The sequence below is a fragment of the Rhinopithecus bieti genome, unplaced genomic scaffold (genome assembly GCF_001698545.2).
Source record: "Rhinopithecus bieti isolate Rb0 unplaced genomic scaffold, ASM169854v2 scaffold_4553, whole genome shotgun sequence".
Taxonomy (NCBI): domain Eukaryota; kingdom Metazoa; phylum Chordata; class Mammalia; order Primates; family Cercopithecidae; genus Rhinopithecus; species Rhinopithecus bieti.
This window is the reverse complement of record NW_016804694.1, coordinates 3,831,397-3,849,184: the sequence shown is the minus strand read 5'-3', so window position 1 is coordinate 3,849,184 and position 17,788 is coordinate 3,831,397. Positions and strand designations below refer to the sequence as shown.

At 38.6% G+C, this 17,788-nt stretch overlaps 1 protein-coding gene across 1 annotated transcript in view; it reads right to left on the bottom strand.

The window, feature by feature from the left end:
• Positions 1-17,788, bottom strand: part of DNAH8 (dynein axonemal heavy chain 8) — a 333,448-nt gene that overhangs the window by 49,679 nt on the left and 265,981 nt on the right. The window contains 4 exon segments of the mRNA XM_017870032.1: positions 437-553; positions 8,779-8,934; positions 9,505-9,657; positions 11,654-11,727. Of these exon segments, the coding sequence (XP_017725521.1) occupies positions 437-553; positions 8,779-8,934; positions 9,505-9,657; positions 11,654-11,727 (500 nt within the window).

Sequence of the window (17,788 nt, the reverse complement as noted above, 5' to 3'; positions counted from 1 at the left end):
ATGATGAATGACCATTACTAGAAAGTATTGTTATTCATAGGCATAAGCTGAGCGGTTAAGAAATGACTTAAGGTGGAAAAGAGCTTTCACATGGGCTGGCAGATACCATCTTCACTTCTGAAGAGGCAGGAGTAGGACCAGTGAGGAGAAGCTTGACCTAAGGCACACCTTCTCTTGAAGTGCCCTGTGGCCCTTGAGTGTAACATGAGGAAAGACGCGGTATTTTGCCACACACTGAGTTAGTTAGCTTCTGTGGTATGTGCGTGTTGGGGGCGGGGACAGGCTGCCCCAGCAAGTGTCTGATTAGAATACGTCCCTTCAAAGGGGGCTCCATGGGGCTCAGCAAATTCACACCGCATCATAGACTTCAAATGACTGTAGAACCCTGATTTAAGAAGAGCAATAAAAACAGGAAAAAAGGCACAATTTTACTCACTTTTTTAATGTCGCATTCATCAAGGTGATTCTGAATAAACTGAACACTGGCTGAAAAGTCAGCAGAATTGAATTCGTAGGGAATATTCCATCCTAAGGGGCCAAACTTTCGTCGCTCCTTAAAAACACCAAAGAAAAGTAAGTATTGCGTGTACCTGATTCCATTTTTTATTGCTATAAAAATACAGTAAAATTAAGGCTATATTATCAAAATCAATTGACATTAGTTTAAAAGAATAGTATATACAATTTTGGATATACCGTCATGTCGCTTAACAATGGGGTTACCTTCTGAGAAATGCATCATTAAGCAATTTCCTCATTATGTGAACATCTTCGAGGGTGCTTACACAAACCTAGATGGTACAGCCTATACACACCTAGGCTACATGAGGTAGCCTATTACTCTCAGGCTACAAACCTGTGCAGCATGTTACTGGACTGACTACTGCAGGCAACTATAACACAATGGTAGGTATTTGTGTATCTAGACATATCTAAACACAGAAAAGGTATAGTAAAAGTACATTATACTCTCATGGGACCACCACCATATATGCAATCCATGTTGACTGAAACATTATGTGGCATATAGCCATATTAGAAATATTACTTCATGGCTCTATAGCTAACTGGTTTATAGAAACAAATCTCCAAAGATTTGTCAAGTTGCAGTTTTGGGTTTGTTTATTTTAAAGTCTAGGTCTCCACTGACAACTCAAAAAAATGCAGTAGGTGCTCAACAAATATCTGTTGAATGAACTGTTATTCTACATTGGACTCCCGAAAGTTTGAAATGTCAAATGCAAGGGTTTGAATTTTTTCCGCTGGATTACCTAAACCTCTCTCAAGAGCACTTAGATTCTGTGATGACTTCACTTGGCAATCTTGTCATTTCAGATTTTGAAAACTAAAACTTTCTGTTGTACACATGACGTGTCTGTCTTGAAACTTTCACGTGACCCTCATTTGTTTCCCTCTACTTAATCAAAGAGGGCCTAAGAGACTCCTGTGCAATAGTGGCTAACTGTTTACAAATGCCAAATCACCCATAAATAATCAAACTGGACTCAGAGCAAATGATTCAATTGTTTAGATATTCCAGAGAGCATTTTAAAGGTATGGCAAGTATTAGACCTGATAGCTCCAAGAACTGATCATCCAACAAACCACATAGATGAGTCCAGATGTTTCCAAGGCATCAGCTTTTCCTATCCCAATACATAATCAGTCTCTAAGGAAGGTCCAATGATTTATTAGATTAGTTTCTAGACCCTAATTCTAGTGCCTAAGGTAAGGACCCATGTGGAGAGTAGAATCCCTATACATCTATGGGAAGGTTTAATTCTACTCTTTTACCTCTAAGTATATACTAACTTTTCTTTTTCTTTTCTGCCTTCCCCAACTCAATACACACACACACAGACACACACACACACATGCACACACTGCCATTTTCACGAGCTATTCCAATCCTTCTTGCTGCAGCTATGCCATGCTTCAGATCCTGAATAATCCCACCATTTAAAAAAAATTCTAAATAAATTTTTGCTTGGACAAGTTCATGAACATGTCAGAGAAGAAATTCAGAAAATTCAAAGGTTTTAATTACTGAGTTTCAGGGTATGCTTTTAAAGTATTTAGTAAATCATTAAGATTAATTTGGGTGCTAGATGTTCTGACCTGGGATGATCAGAGTGCCGAAGGGTCAAGAATACATAAACTAATAATAATATAATAATAATACATAATAATAGGAGTAGCGCTTAAAACGTAAAGTACTACTGTTACCTCTAGACCTAAACTTCTTTAGTTAAGGTTGTCAGGCATTAGAGATTTGTGCTATGTGACACCCACTCCTATCCCTTAGCTAATCTGATCCAATGTAGAAAGCCAGCCCAGAAAGAACTGACCAGATTCCTTCTCCCAGGAATTTGAACTTAGGGTTTGTAATTGCTATCTGGGGCTTAGACTAGGAAAACTTGTAAACTCAGGAGCTGTGAGGAACCATCTTCCACCCTGTACTTAGAGGAGGTGAGGAGGAGCAGAGGCCACAGCCTTGAAGGGAGGAGAGACTGTGTGGTCCCAGCTGCAAGGGCAGGAGCCGTGGTCCCTAACACTGTTTCTCTTGACAGCTTCCTGTTTTCTAGTCCCAGCATTCATGTTGCCTTGGTTTTTGTTTTGTGGTTTTTTTTTTTTTAGATGTTTCATATTGAAATATATGGTCCTATAACCAGATTTTGAGCCTTGACAGTGAAAAACACGTCTTCTATTTTGTCTCCCCTTTTGCACCTTGGGGGAAAGAATCACGGTTGCCTAATAAACACTGGTCAATTGTTACCAGGGCAGAAGGAACCCTTCCTCTGTAAGAGGTCAATGCTGAGGCTAACCCAGGGTTTGGCATTTCTGAAGTGGACCTCAGAAACATTGAGGTGAGCCTCTTCCAGATTATCCCAGGAGCAAGGGTGGGTTGAGAGGGTTATGGGATATTAACATGAAAATTCATACAGCTAACCCTTTTAGTTCTTGGAATTTCTTCCATCTTGAGGACTTTGAAGAGAAGAATGCTAATGACTTATTAGTGAAATGTGGATGTTTTCCCATTTTTGAAAAAGAGAATCAGAATTTACACCATTCGTTTTACCTAGGTGTTTGACTTAATTTTTAAATTTTAATGTTCAATTAGATGGATGGCCGAATGAAAAATAACTCCAGTTACTAAAGCTGCTCAAATAGGCTCTATAGAAACACTCCTATTTATATGCACTGAGTCATTGCAATTTAGTTGTTCCTTAAAATGTGTGTTTTGAAAATTGCCCTAATGCTAAGATTTGCTTCATGTTTATATTTCTTACTACCAGTTTTCATCTAAAGCATTTACTTTTTAAGTTGGTTCACTACAGTCATAAACTGATTAGCTCATCTTGGGAAAATTAAAAAGCCCCAAATCTTAGTGGGTGCCTTTTCTTTCACAAATGAAGTCATTTCATCTTATTGCTATTTTTTTTTTAATTACCTTGGAATACTATCAGGATAGACTCAAACAACTAGAACCTAAGAGCTCAGTGCGAAGATCAAAGCAAGGGGTTTTGCTGCTAGACTTATTTGGAATATTGAATTTCTTCAGTTTAATTAACATTTTGAAACCATGGGATGAGTCCTATGCAGTACAATAAAATATTTAAATGGATGCATTTTCAAGAAGTTTTAATCTGTTGCAAAAATAAGACTTAGAGACAAGAAAAAGAACAATGGGATAGTGAATATAATTAACTGTCAACATTTCACAGATGATAAGCCTGAAGGAGACCTTCAATCTGAGGCTTCTGGGAATAATAAAACTGAAGCTGGTCTTTGCAAAGGGGAGAGAAGAGACTTTCAGGGTTGGCAAAGGCCATGAGCAGAATTAGGAACACAAATCCTGCGACTCATGGAGAAGAAGGCTGCAGACAGAAGGTTCTGCTTCAGCAGAGGACTAGCTCTGGTGAGTAGCAGCAACTCAGTGTTCACGTGCTTCAAGGCATGGAACGCAGACAGATTTGAATGTTAAAACTTCATTTGACAGAAGGGAGTGACTATACATCATCAAGCTGGTGAGTGATGATTTTAGGAAAACCAGTCCACTCCTTACTTAATTTGACTAATACAGTTTCTTCTTTTCTTTTCACAGAATATGCAAAACTCTGAACTACTAAAGAAATATGGAAAATGTAAAATCATGAAAAACTCCTTAGAACACTGATGAAAAGTTGTTCAACCATTTTAATGATGTCAGAGCCATTTCCAGTTTTACGTTAGGCTCTACCTCTGCAGTTCCCACAGAGCTGCAGAATCATTTCACAGCTTCAAAACAAGACAACTGGATTTATCTATCTAACTCCAATAACTGGAGCTAATATACAAAGAAAAATACAAGCCACACTAGACAATGTAAGGGAAACTTTACTAGGTAAAAATAGTTAACAGAAACAGCCAGAACCTCTGGGAAACACTATGGGGCAGAGTGTAAAAGATAAACCTGTATCATACTATTATAATTATTCAAAGACATTTAAATGAGAAATTTTATAATCATCTCTCCCCAAAGCAAGAATTTTATATACACTATTAAATTTGAAAGGAATGTTCATCAAGGCTCAGACTTGAGAAAGAAAACAAACAAAATATAGGGGAAGCAAACACTTTTCTGAATGAAAACTGTTAATAGTGAGATTCCCTGGGCCCTAGGCCTGTTTTATTTACTATCTAAGTAATTTTTAAAGGCATGATAAAATTTCCAAGTTTGCCACTGCCACTACAGGCCCTTAGAGATCCTAATCAATAACTTTAGCTAAAAAAGAAAAACGAAAAAAAAAAAAAAGACCACCTCACCTCACAGAGTTATATATAAGCTGTTTGAAAAGTCAGAAAGAAATATGCAGTTCAATGTGGACAAGCCAAGGTGATGGGGAGAAAAACTCCAGACTATGAAATGGATATAAAAATGGTTCAAGACTCTTCCCTTAAGGGTTGTGGCCATTTGGCCATTATTTTCAATTCTTGCCGCATATCAGGATCACTTGGAAGTTTTTAAAAAGACTGAGCTCCTTCCTTTTGGCCTCCTGGGGATTTTGATTTAAGTGTCCTATTCTGGGGCCCAGGCATTGGCTGAGAAGACAATTGTAGATAATTGGCTGGGAAGACCATTGCTTAAGACATTTACTCGGTCCAACACATACCTCAAAGAGCAGCATGTCGACAATCAATAGGAAAAAAAACAACCCATAGAACATTGTTCTGATCTTCTGCAGGAGGTGTTAGGAGGTGGCTAAAAATGTAATGATTGAGTTTCAAAAGACTAAGACTTTGGAGGAAAATGTGCTTAAAATTAAAATCCCAAAGGGTGAATGTGGGCTTGCTCTGAAACCCAGAACGATGCTACACTGGATGCTACACTGCCCAGGAAAGCTTAGAGACAGAATACTGAGGCCAGAGAGAAGCTTCCCTCTTAGGTAATCTTCAAGAGGATGCTGAAATATTCTCAGGGAGTGGCAGCCAAACTGAGACCAGGCACACACCAGGGTCCTGGGAATAAAAAGCTCCCATAGGGAGGGCAGAAGGGCCACTGGCAAAAGTAGAGACATCACTGGACTGCAGCAGGGGTGGGGGCTTCAGCAGGAACTTCCCCTCTCAGTAGGTGCTACTGCCCTGTGTGGATAGTAAGTTGACGGAGGAGAGGGGGAGTGGCGAGGAGCAGAGCTTAGTGCGGCGTTGCCTGGTGCATCTATGCACGTTCCCATGGCAGCACCCAGGGCACCCTCCTCCTGGGAAAGCCTGCTCCCACCTCAAGAAGAAAGCAAACCACGCCCTCCACCACTCTTCTTTTTTTTTTTTTTTTTTTTTTTTTTTTGAGATGGAGTCTCGCTCTGCCACCCGGGCTGGAGTGCAGTGGCCGGATCTCAGCTCACTTCAGCTCACTGCAAGCTCCGCCTCCCGGGTTCACGCCATTCTCCTGCCTCAGCCTCCCGAGTACCTGGGACTACAGGCGCCCGCCACCACGCCCGGCTAGTTTTTTGTATTTTTTAGTAGAGACGGGGTTTCACCGTGTTAGCCAGGATAGTCTCGATCTCCTGACCTCGTGATCCACCCGTCTCGGCCTCCCAAAGTGCTGGGATTACAGGCTTGAGCCACCGCGCCCGGCCCCTCCACCACTCTTCTACCCAAGTTATCCTTGACCAGCCAAATCTACTTCCCCTTCTCCCAGGAAAGGAGAGGCGCTCATTTTGTTCCCTGCAACAGAAGTAGAATCCACATATCATGCCTATGAACTGGGGTAAGCTGATGGCATAATGCCACCCAAACCAGGATTCCGTGGGAGAAATTACATTTTTTACTGGAGAGCAGGTAGGGAGTTGGTTATTTTACTCCTGGGTTCTGCACTGTAATGTGGGATGAACTCCAGCATGAACCCCTCTGGAGCCTCAGATCCTGTGCCTAATTCTTTTTTCAGTCTCCGCAAAAACAAAAGTACATATAACATGTTTGTTTAAAGCAAGGGATGCCTGTTTTAATTTGGAGGACTCAATTAATTAACAAATCAGATGTGTGGCTCTTATACTCAACAATAGAGAGAGAAAAGAAACGTTAAGTCACAAACTACCTAATCCACAATATTCCTTCCTATAGCAGTTGAGTCTCAGACATTCAGGTGCATATAAATCATGTAGGTATCTTGGTACAATGCAGACTGATTCAGGAGAGTCTGAGGCGAGATCTGAGATCCGCCTCCAACAAGCTCCCAAGAGATGTTGATGCTTCTGGCCCAAGACAACAAGTCTCTAAAGAATTGTGGATTTTTCTATTAAGCTGTCCCTATCCTAACCAAGTAAAAAAACAAAACAAAACAAAACAAACAAAAAAAAAAACAGGCAAAATCACAGCAAACATTTCTGTGATATTTCTGAAACATACGTCTAAAATTCCCGGGAGATTTTGGAAATACCACGGTAAACACTTCTGAAATTGATGAAAAACAATTACCTACACTCCCTGTATTGTCACAGAACTGGATGACGGAATTTTAGAAATTGAAAAAAACCTTGAAAGATCACCTACTTCTGCCTCCAACTGCACAGATGGGGAAACAGGCCCTGAGAGAGACATAACTTGATCAACTAACTGCTTTCAGCTAGCTGATTTCACAGCAAGCATGAAAGTCCAGGCCTCCTGACTCTCAGTGAAGTGTTATTTCTAGCCCTCTATTATTTGATTTTAAGAGACATTCAGCCTTTTATTCTTGAACACTCCACTGGTAACTTCACTGCCCTAGCGGTGAAAATATTTCTCCTCTGTTTTAACCCAAACACACGTGGTGTTAAGTGCAAGGGCACTTTAGCCCCATGGCTGGACCATGGTCCTGTTGCTCTTCTTCCCTTTAGCACTTGGATAATGGCCACTAAAAACACAGGTTGCCACATTAACCATATGGAAAATACCCCCAACCAGCTCTCCATGATAAGCACAGTGGAAGAGCTGAATCATCACTACTGGGAACAGAATCATAAAATACGTTATTTGTGAATTGGGAATGAAATAGCAGAGTTAAAGCAATACTTGTATTAGAGTGTGATAAGATCTAGCAAAGCGAACGATTCCCAGATAAGAATGTATGAAATAGGCTTTGGTGACTTGGAAGCTATAATTGACAATCCAAAGGCTACAATGGAACTTAGTCAAGACAAGCACCAGCAAAGCATTTAATCTGATTTTAACTCTCTCAGGGTTGGGAGACAGACAAACAACACAGCCCTCTCTGTTGGGCAGCCAGGAACCTAGTAAAGTGGTAGGGATAATGAAGTAGGGGTAAATACACACAGTATTTTCTGGGGTGAGCATTAAGTTCCCCTCCATCTTTGGACAGGGCAGGGAGAGGTAATGTGAAGTTCTGCCCATGACTGTACACAGCTAAAAGCTTGACTCCTCGGATAGACCGACCGATTTATTTTATCCTTCACCCCAGCCTCAGGGAAGAAAGAAACGCAGGTAAAGGTTAAAGGAATCTCTTCAATTCTCTGTGAAATCAAGGAATAGATCAAGTGCATTGAAAATATGTAGCTTTTGAATTACAGAACAAAAAATAAAATTCAGATGCAGAACAAAACACTAACGATAATTTTAAAAATCATAACAGACAAGTTGCTTGGTAATCAGAGTTCTTAAATTACTGCATCAGTACTAAGACTGTAAAAGCAAACAGCAAATGACTTGAGAAAGACTCGGAGCTGCTGTTCCTCCTCCTCCTCCAACATCACCACCACTTTTACTATCAGGTAATGAATAGAGTCAAAACAGTACATAAATTAGAGGCAGCCAATCCTAGTTCAGCCAATCCTAGTCAACCACATTTGAAGAGTACTTAACGTCTTTGAGATGGTGATAATCCTATCTTGAAATGTGGCTGTTAGTATTATAGGAGATGGTCCACATAAAATTCTTGGCCAGCACAGGCACTTTCAAAACCAAGCTCCTATCTTTATAATCCATTAGCTCATTCTACAAATATTTATTGAGCTCTGACAATCCCCTGCATGCTGTTGTGACAGCAGGAGAGTCAGCAGTTGCAAAAAGACAGTCTTCACCCTGGAGAATCTTACATTCCAATAGCAGGGTTGGGGGTTGGGGCAGGGGGCACACACAAAACACATAAGCAAATACACACTATGCCAGGTGGGGAAAGTGCTATGAAGGAAAAGAGAGTAAGGGGACAGAGCGGCAACGGATAGCGCCCTCTTGGGAGCCTCTCCAATGAGGCCTCAGCACATCACCAGCCATCCCCTAAAGGTGAAAACTGCTTTCCATAGTTACCTGAACAGTGGAGTGTAAAAATGCTACTGTGTAAAGCATCGGCTTCCACATGGGTAAATTACTGATGTCCAGAAGGTCTTGATTAATTCCTGCAAATGTTCTTTTCAAACCTGCGCGTACACCTTGGGGTGGCTCATTAGTGAATTTGAGAGAGGTCTGTCATGAAAAGAAAACAGTGGTTTTGTTTCTATAAATTACTATAAAGAATAAAATAGAAATTACAATATTAGACTGAGTATCCTTTATCTGAAATGCTTGGGACTAGAAGTGTTTTGAATTTCAGATTTTTTTTCAGATTTTGGAATATTAGCATTAAATTGTTATATGAGCATTTCCTTTGGGCATTCTATTGGCACTGAGAATGTTTCAGATTTTGAAGCATTTCAGGTTTCCATTTTCAGATTTAGGATGCTCAACCTGTACATCAGAAAACAATATGCTTATGGTACATAAAGTAGGGGCAAAGTTCAGCACTGTATAAACTAAGTACATTGATCAGAGCTGAAACTCAATAAATTAGTACCAAGTCTTAGAGCTCTTCTATGGAAATATTTACTGTAGTCTAATCTTGATGTCAAGATTGTGATGATTATAGTATTATAGTGAGATTTTGCAGTCCAGACTCTACAGGACCAAAAAGCCCTGTTGTGTTCTCATCTTTCAACAATGTCCATGATGCCATCTTTATTTCTATAACTCTCAATGAAAAGACATTTAGTAACAAACCTGAAGCAATGTAATTGGAAATCGATCATGAGGCTCCGTAGTTATCCATACTCGGAAAGAATCATCACTGGCTTCAGTGGTAATTAGTGTCTCCAGTAATTCTTCCATGAATTCCAGGCCAAGGTGGCAATTTTGTAGTAATACCCAACCACCCTGTATCCAAAAATGAGTCCATATTTATTTCTTATAACTTTTTTGCTATGATTTTAACAAAACAAAATGTGCACTTTTTTCTTTTATAAAACCATGTGAATACTGTTTTGAACACATTTTTAAAAATTATATGTCAATACAATAATTTCTCCGGCTATTGGTACAAGCTAATTACTTAGAATCAAGTGGGTTCAAAATGATAGTATTCTGCTACCCCTGGTTCAGAAAGGAACAGAAATTAAAACTTGAAGACAGACTTGTGTAAGTACAGTGTGTGCACCATCTAATGGTGGGAATGGGTATTTTGGAATCAGTAACTTAAGTTGTCCTGCCTAAGGTAAATCAGAACTGACTCACCCCCAAAACCAAAAAGACTGGTTCACAGTTATTCATAGTTACAAAGAAAGATACACATGATCTCATGAAAGGTGGAGACAATACATTTGGCGACATTTACTACCATAACCCTAAGCTTTATTCTTTATCATCACTCTTTCCACACTTTCTTGAAACCACATAACTTATTAAGCACTTTCTAAATAAATACTTGATTAAACAAACTACCTTAAAAATATGTCACAAAACCATCACTGCCCTGTGAGAACACAGGTTCTTCACCAGACATTTTAATACCGTTATACAGGAATCAGCTATCTTGAACGACGTAAAACTACAAAATAGTGAGCACAATAAATATATGGCAAGGCATATATAACGTGTCTCAACTGTAAGCGAAAATACAACTCACACCGGCTTAACTAGCAAAGGGGATGTGCCGTCTATACAATTGGGGTTTCGGAGGAAGACGGCATTCAGGATTAGTTTGTGTCATCACGGACCCACCTACTTTCTGGTTCCCCACTCTGCATTCCACAATGCCAGCTTTATGCTAACCGTGGTGTCTCTCAAGGCAGCAACATGGCTGCACCTGCTCATGTCTGGTTTTCTTTTCTGATTATGCCATATAATCAATATTTACCCCACTTTGACAAACAGGGCATGTAAGTTATAAAGGCTAGCACTCCAAAGACGGGTAATGTGAACACAGTATTTAAATTAAAAAGTTTTGCACTCACAGAAACTAAAGAAATTATTTAAGGCCCAAAGTTAAACTGTCAAATCACTCAACAGAGTGAAACACTTGATCTGAGTAAAAATAATTACGTATAATTGCTTTGAGATATACATGTAGAAATTAAATAAATTATTGAATTTAATTAAGTGATAAAGATTAAGGCTTAGGGCATTTGAGAATTAATGACTAGCTGGAAAATTTGATGACCCAAGCAGAGTTTTAGCCCATTAACCCTCTCTAGTCATTAATTTCCAGGGAGAAGCTGCACCAAAGTTTGTACAGACATTCTGAGATCAAAAGCTTAAAAATAAACCAAGATCTTATTTTATTTTATTTTATAAATGGTATCATTTCTTATTACAGCTGAAAAGGCTATCTACAGAGCATTTCTAGAAAATTAATGTCCTGTGTATTTATTAGGTGCAATGGGAAATCTCTCTTAACACTCCATTCAGCTTGCAATTTTCAGTGAAAACCATTATCAATATTTAAACATAGCATCCTTAAATATTTCTTATTTGCCTGAAATGATCCATTAATGAAAAATGAAAGTCTGCCTTTAACTGAAAATGAAAATTTAACTGTCTCAATCTGTCACTCCTTAAGTACTACCTATTCATATTGATCATGAAATTCCAAGATTGCTAGAGCTGCATTCTTAGAAATCAGAAGGTGTGTCTCCCAAATTATAAAACGAACAAAAAATCGGTGAATGTAAAATGGAGCATATACTATAGAAAATGGAATAAGCTTTCCATGGGAATATCAGGAGGAAACTAGACTGAGGTTTAAAATTCACAGGTAATGATAAGCAAAAATGGAAAAATCAGGATTGAGCGTCAGGACAAGAATGTGGTAACATTCGTGACTATGGGGTTTCCAGCAATAATGTTGCAGCAGGAGCAGTCTCTTGTCACATACCTGCTGCATTGACATCTGAATCAGCTTTCGAGCATGTACTTCTTGTCCTTGCCCCATTGAGATAGTTCTACATTCTGTAACATAGGAGAAAGTTCACTATGATAAAACATAACTCTTACAGCAGGATTATAATGAAAACTTAAATTCTGAATGATTATAGCCTCCTTCTATTGTTTCTAAGAAAAAAATCTTTGCTGTTCAAACAGGCCTGGCCTTTGGTTGTGTGGATCAGAGAAATGCATGGAGCAGAGACCTGGAGGCACCACCCGGAAAGGCGAGGGTTGGGGGTCAGGAAGGGAGAGAAAAAGGCACATATGGTGAGAGTTTGAGATTCTTTGGAGACAATGAGGAACAAGATTAATGGTGGGAGAGGCAGCTATAATGCTATCACAGGTATTTGGAGGGAAAAAGGATTTTTTAGTTTTGCCGTAAGTTTTGGTTAGAATCCTTTTTGTCGTTTTAGCAGATGCTTCTGTAAAGTTTAATTTTCTGTTGATTCCTTTTAGATATCAGGCTCACAGTAGTTTCTGTCTGCTTGTTTAGGTTTTCTTCGTATGTTTGATCATTTTTCTGAGATGAAATCTGAGACAGTTCGGCCCTGTGATGGGTACATTCAGGGGCAACCGTCTAAGACCTAGTTCTCAGCTGCTCCTCAGATTAAATCACCACCTTGGAACTAAGCATGAAAACACTCCAGGATGAGAAATGTCATAATTCCAGAGACAATGCACCATTTAGGACCAGATGTCCCAGGCAGAGAACCATACTTGTGCTCTGCCACATGAATTAGTTAAATTGAAGAAGTCTGAGAATCATGTTTACACAACTGCAATTAGAAATTATCTTTTAAGCAAGCCCTTGTAGGCCCCAATTTTCTTGGGTTCTAGAGGCATAATCACTGTACAAGGAAAAGCGATCAATGGAGACATTGTGAACCAGTGTATGTTTGTGGGAACTGCTGGTAGAGACTATAAGAGGCCGGAGACTTCATGGGGTGGGGAAAGAAGTATGTCAGAAACCAGAAACATTGTCAGGACACACCATTTAAATGGCATCCTGTGGTTAATAGCCAGATCTTCCGAGATCTGCAGGGTGCAAGATTAGGGATTATTTGTAGACTCAGGGTCACAGGGAGACACTTTGCAATGACAGCCTGAGGAGAATGGAAGAGCACTCACTGCTTGGAGAATCAGGAATTGAAATAGGCCAAGTGTTAACAAGCAAAGGTAGATTTTCCCACCCAAGTCCCCATGAATCTCCCCAGCTCCTAAGGGGAATCTGGCACCTGAAAAGAATCCCACCCAGCCTATAAAAGCAGAAGAAAGGAGAGGAGTGACTTGAATGAGAGGAGCCTCTGGATCCTGGATAGATATCGAGCCCCACTTATTTCAGAAGAACACACAAATGTTCAATAGATCAATGAGGGAGAGTGACAGGCTCAAAAAGTATTAACACATGAGTGTGAGCCACAGCCTCTCTGTCTTCATCCAACTCCTCTGAAACACACCTTCTAAAAGGAAGGTCTGGTTTTAGTTCAGGTGACCCTGGCATAGTTGTTGCTTGATCCAGGTATTGGGTCAAGAGGTGATTTATAGGCATCCCTTCATATTCAGAATCTGACCACTTCCCAACTCTGCTTTTATTTGCTGGCCTAAGTGTCCACCACCTCTTGCCTGGATTCTTGGAATGGCCTCCTAACTGGTGACAACCTCACTCCCACCCTTGTCCTCTACTAGCTATTCTTCCTACAGCAGCCAGAGGGGTCTCTCAAGCCCTAAGTCAGATTACGTTCATCCTCTGCTCAGAACCATCCAATGGCTTCCCATTGCAGCCAAGGCAAAATCCAAAATCCAAACCAAAGTTCTTATTTATGGTCTATAAGGCCCTACACAATCAGTCCCTGCTACTGCTGCCACACACCACGCCCACCCCCACCCAACACACACACACACACACTTTTTCTTATCTCACCACCTCTCTATCCATTCACTTTTCTCCAGCCATAGCAGCCTCTTCGCCAGATCCTCCCCAGCCTCATTGCCGTTCCCTCCTTTAGAGTTCCAGACTCACTCCCTTCACATCTCAGGTTTTTCTCCCGCTGTCAGCAAGGCTTTCCTGATGGTTCTGGTCCTATCTAAAACAGCACACCTCTCCTATCACTCTGTCCTTTCCCCTGCTTCTTAGCATATTTTATATTTTCTTCTTAGCATACTATGTACTACCTTGTTTATCAATTACTGTCTGTTTTATGCCCAGTCCAGAATATCAGCTAGGGACTTAGTTAGACACGGTGACCAAATCAGCACCTAGCCAGTGCCTGGTGCTCAACAGATGCTCAATAAATATATATTTCTGAACCTTTAAAATTGAGATATAATTTCCATATAAATTATGAAGTATATACTTTATTACAAAGTGTATACTTCAATATTTTAAAATATATTTATAGAGCTGTGTAACTATCGCTACTGTCAAATTATCTAATTCCAGAACATTTTCATCAACTCCAAAAGAAATCCCATACCCATTAGCAGTCACTTCCCATTCCCCCCTCCCACCCCAGCAATCACAAATCTTTGTTTCTATTCCAGACATTTCATTAAAATGGAATTATGCAGTATATGGTCTTTTGTGTCTATCTTCCTTCAGTTAGCATGCTTTCAAGGTTCATCCACATTGTAGCATGTATTACTTCATTCCTTTTTATGGCTGAATAATAGTTCACAGCATGGATATACCACATTTTTTTTTCCATTCATCAGCACCAGACGTTTGGGTTGTTTTCACTTTTTAGCTAGTATGAGTAATGCTGCCATGAACATTCACATACAAGTTTTTGGGTGGATGTATATTTTCAGTTTTGTGGGGTATATACTCAGAGGCAAGTTTGTTGAGTCATGAGATAACCCTATCTTTAACTTTTTGAGAAACTGCTAGACTGTTTTCCAAAGCAGCTGCACCATTTTACATTTCCATTGGCAATGTATGAATGTTCTAATTTTTCCACATCCTTACCAATGCTTGCTGTTGTCCCTGTCTTTGATTATAGCTATCTTAGTGGGAATGAAGAAATAGCTCATTGTGGTTTTAATTTGCATTCCCCTAATAACTAATGATGCTGAGTATGCTTTCATGTGTTTATTGGCCATTTGTATATCTTCCTTGTAGAAATATCCATTCAAATCCTTTGCCCATTTTTAAATTGGGTAATTTGACTATTGTTGAGTTGCAAGAGCTCTTTATATATTCTGGATACTAGACCCTTAACAGATGTATGATTTGCAAATATTTTCTCCTATTTTATAAGCTGTCCTTTGATGGTGCCCTCTGAAGCACAAAGTTTTACATTTTGATGAAGTCCAATTTATCAATATTTCCTTTTATTGCTTATGTTTTTGGTTTCGTATCTAGAAAACCATTGCCTAATCCACGGCCACAAAGATTTACTCCTTTTTTTTTTTTTTTTTTTTTTTTACTAAGTGTGCTATGGTTTTAGTGTTTACAGTTAAATCTCTGATTCATTTTGAGTTAATTTTGTGTATGTTGTGATGTAAAACCAAACTTCATTCCTTTGCAAATGCTTATCGGTTCTTCCAGTACTGTTTGTTAAAGAAGATTGTCTTTTCCCACATTGCATGGTCTTAGAACCCTTGTTGAAAACCAACTGACCATAATACGTGAGGGCTGGGTTTATTTCGGGACTCTCAATTCTGCATTGAGGTACATATTCTTTGCAATGATATATATCTTTATGCGTATATCACACTCTTTTAATTACTGTAGCTTTGTAGTAAGTCTTGATTTTGGGAAGCATAAGTCCTATAGCTTTGTTCTTCCTTTTCAAGATTGTTTTAGCTGGCTTGGGTCCCATGAATTTCTATACAAATTTTAGAATCAGTTCATCAATTTCTATTTTTAAAAAGGGCTGTTGGGATTTTGATAGGGATTGAGTTAAATCTCTTGATCTATTAGATGAGTACTGCCATCTTACTGAAGTCTACTGATCCATGAACAAACTGGATGTCTTTCCATTTATTTAGGTATTTAATTTTTTAACAATTTTTTTTAGTTTTCAATGTACAAATCTTCCACTTCTTTTATTGAATTTATTCCTAAGTATTTTATTTTTAATGATATTGTAAACAAACTGTAATGTGTTTATGATTTCATTTTTGAATTGTTCTTGCTAGTGCATAGAAACACAATAGCTTTTAAATATTGATCTTGTATCCTACAATCCTGCTGAACTCATCTATTAGCTCTAATTGTTTGTTGGTAAACAACTTATAATTTTTTATGTACAAATTCATGTCACAATCATAGAGGCTGTTTTACTTCTTCCTTTCCAATGTAGATGGCTTTTTGTTCTTTGCCTGGTCTGATTGCCCTATGTAGAACCTCCAGTGCAATGCTGAATAAAAGTTGTTTAAGAGTAGACATCCTTGTCTTTCTCCTGATCTTTGGGAGAACATTCAGTCTTTTATCATTAAGTGTGATATTAACTGTGAGTTTTATGTAGGTGCCTTTTATCAGGTTGAGAAAATTTCCTCTTATTCCTAGTTCACTAAGCATATTTATCAATGTTTTCAATGCTTTTTAGCATCTGCATTGGACTAAATGTTTATGCTCCCCTAAAATTCATATGTTGAAACCTAAACCCCAAGGTGATGGTACTAGGAAGTGACAAGACATTAAGAGTGGGATTAGTGACCTTATAAAAGATGTCCAAGAGAGACTTCTTGTTCCACCATGTGAAGACACAATGAGAAGTCATCTACAAAATAGGAAACAGGCCCTGATTTTATCAGCTACCGAATCTGCCAGGGTCTTGATCTTGGACTCTCGGCCTCCAGAACTATGAGAAATATATTTCTGCTGCTTATAAGCTACCCAGTCCATGGTATTTTGTTGCAGCAGCTCAAATAGGTTAAGACAGCATCTGTTGAGATGATCATGTGGTTGTTGTCTATTATTCTATTAATATGGTATATTATATTGATTGATATTCATATGTTTAACCAATCTCATACTCCTGGGAGTAATTCACTTGGTCATAGTGTATAATGTTTTTATATGGTGCTGCATTTAGTTTGATAATATTTTAGTTGAGAATTTTGCTTCTATGTTCAAGGGATAATAGTCTGTAGTTTTTTGTGTGTGATGTCTTTGCATTTGGTATCATGGTAATACTGGTATCAGAATGGGTTAAAAGTGTTCTCTCCTCTTTTATTTTTTAGGAAAGCTTGAGAAAAACTAGTGCTATTCTTTAAAAATTTGCTAGAATTCACCAATGAAGCCATCTGGGACTGAGATTCCTTTTGTGGGATTTTTTTTTAATGAATCAATCTCCATACTTCTTATGGCTCTATTCAGATTTTCTACTTCTTCTTGAGTCAGTTTCAATAGTTATCTCTAATAATTTTTCCATTTCATCTATGTTATCTAATTTGTTGGCATAATTGTTCACAGTGTTCCCTTAGGAGTTTTTAAATTTTGGTGAGGTCAATAGTTACATCCCTGTTTTATTGCTGATTTTAGTAATCTTCACTTTATCTTCTTTATTCTTGGTTTAGCTAAACATTTGTCAATTTTATTGATCTTTCAAAAAAGATACTTTTAGCTTCTTGATTCTTTGTTGTTTTTCTATTTTCTGGCTTTTTTTGCTCACATATTTATTCTTTCTTTTCTTTTGACTGCTTTGAGTTTAGTTTGCTCTTCTTTTCTAAGTTTCTTAGTGTGGAAGATTGTTACTGATTTGTAATCTTTCTTCATTTAATATAAGGTAATAAATATTATATATCTTTTCTGAATGGCCTGGGGAAAAAAACGATTGATTGGCATTGAAAAAGCGAGAAACATTCCAAATCAAGGAAGGAAAGGGGCCAATGAGACAAGAAACAGCATAGGCTGAGTTTTAGAGGTGGGGGCAAGGACTGTCAAGACATCATAAGGGGGACTCTCAAGAGAAGCGTGTATGCAGGAAACAATGGAGGAAGTGTTGCTGCAAGTGATACAGTATAATTCCACTTTGATGGTTTAGGTTTTGTTTTAATTGTTTGAATTTGAAAGACTTTAGTAAAATTTTGACTGCCTTTATATTCCTTTCCAAAATTATGCTTGTGTCTCTTCCACCTT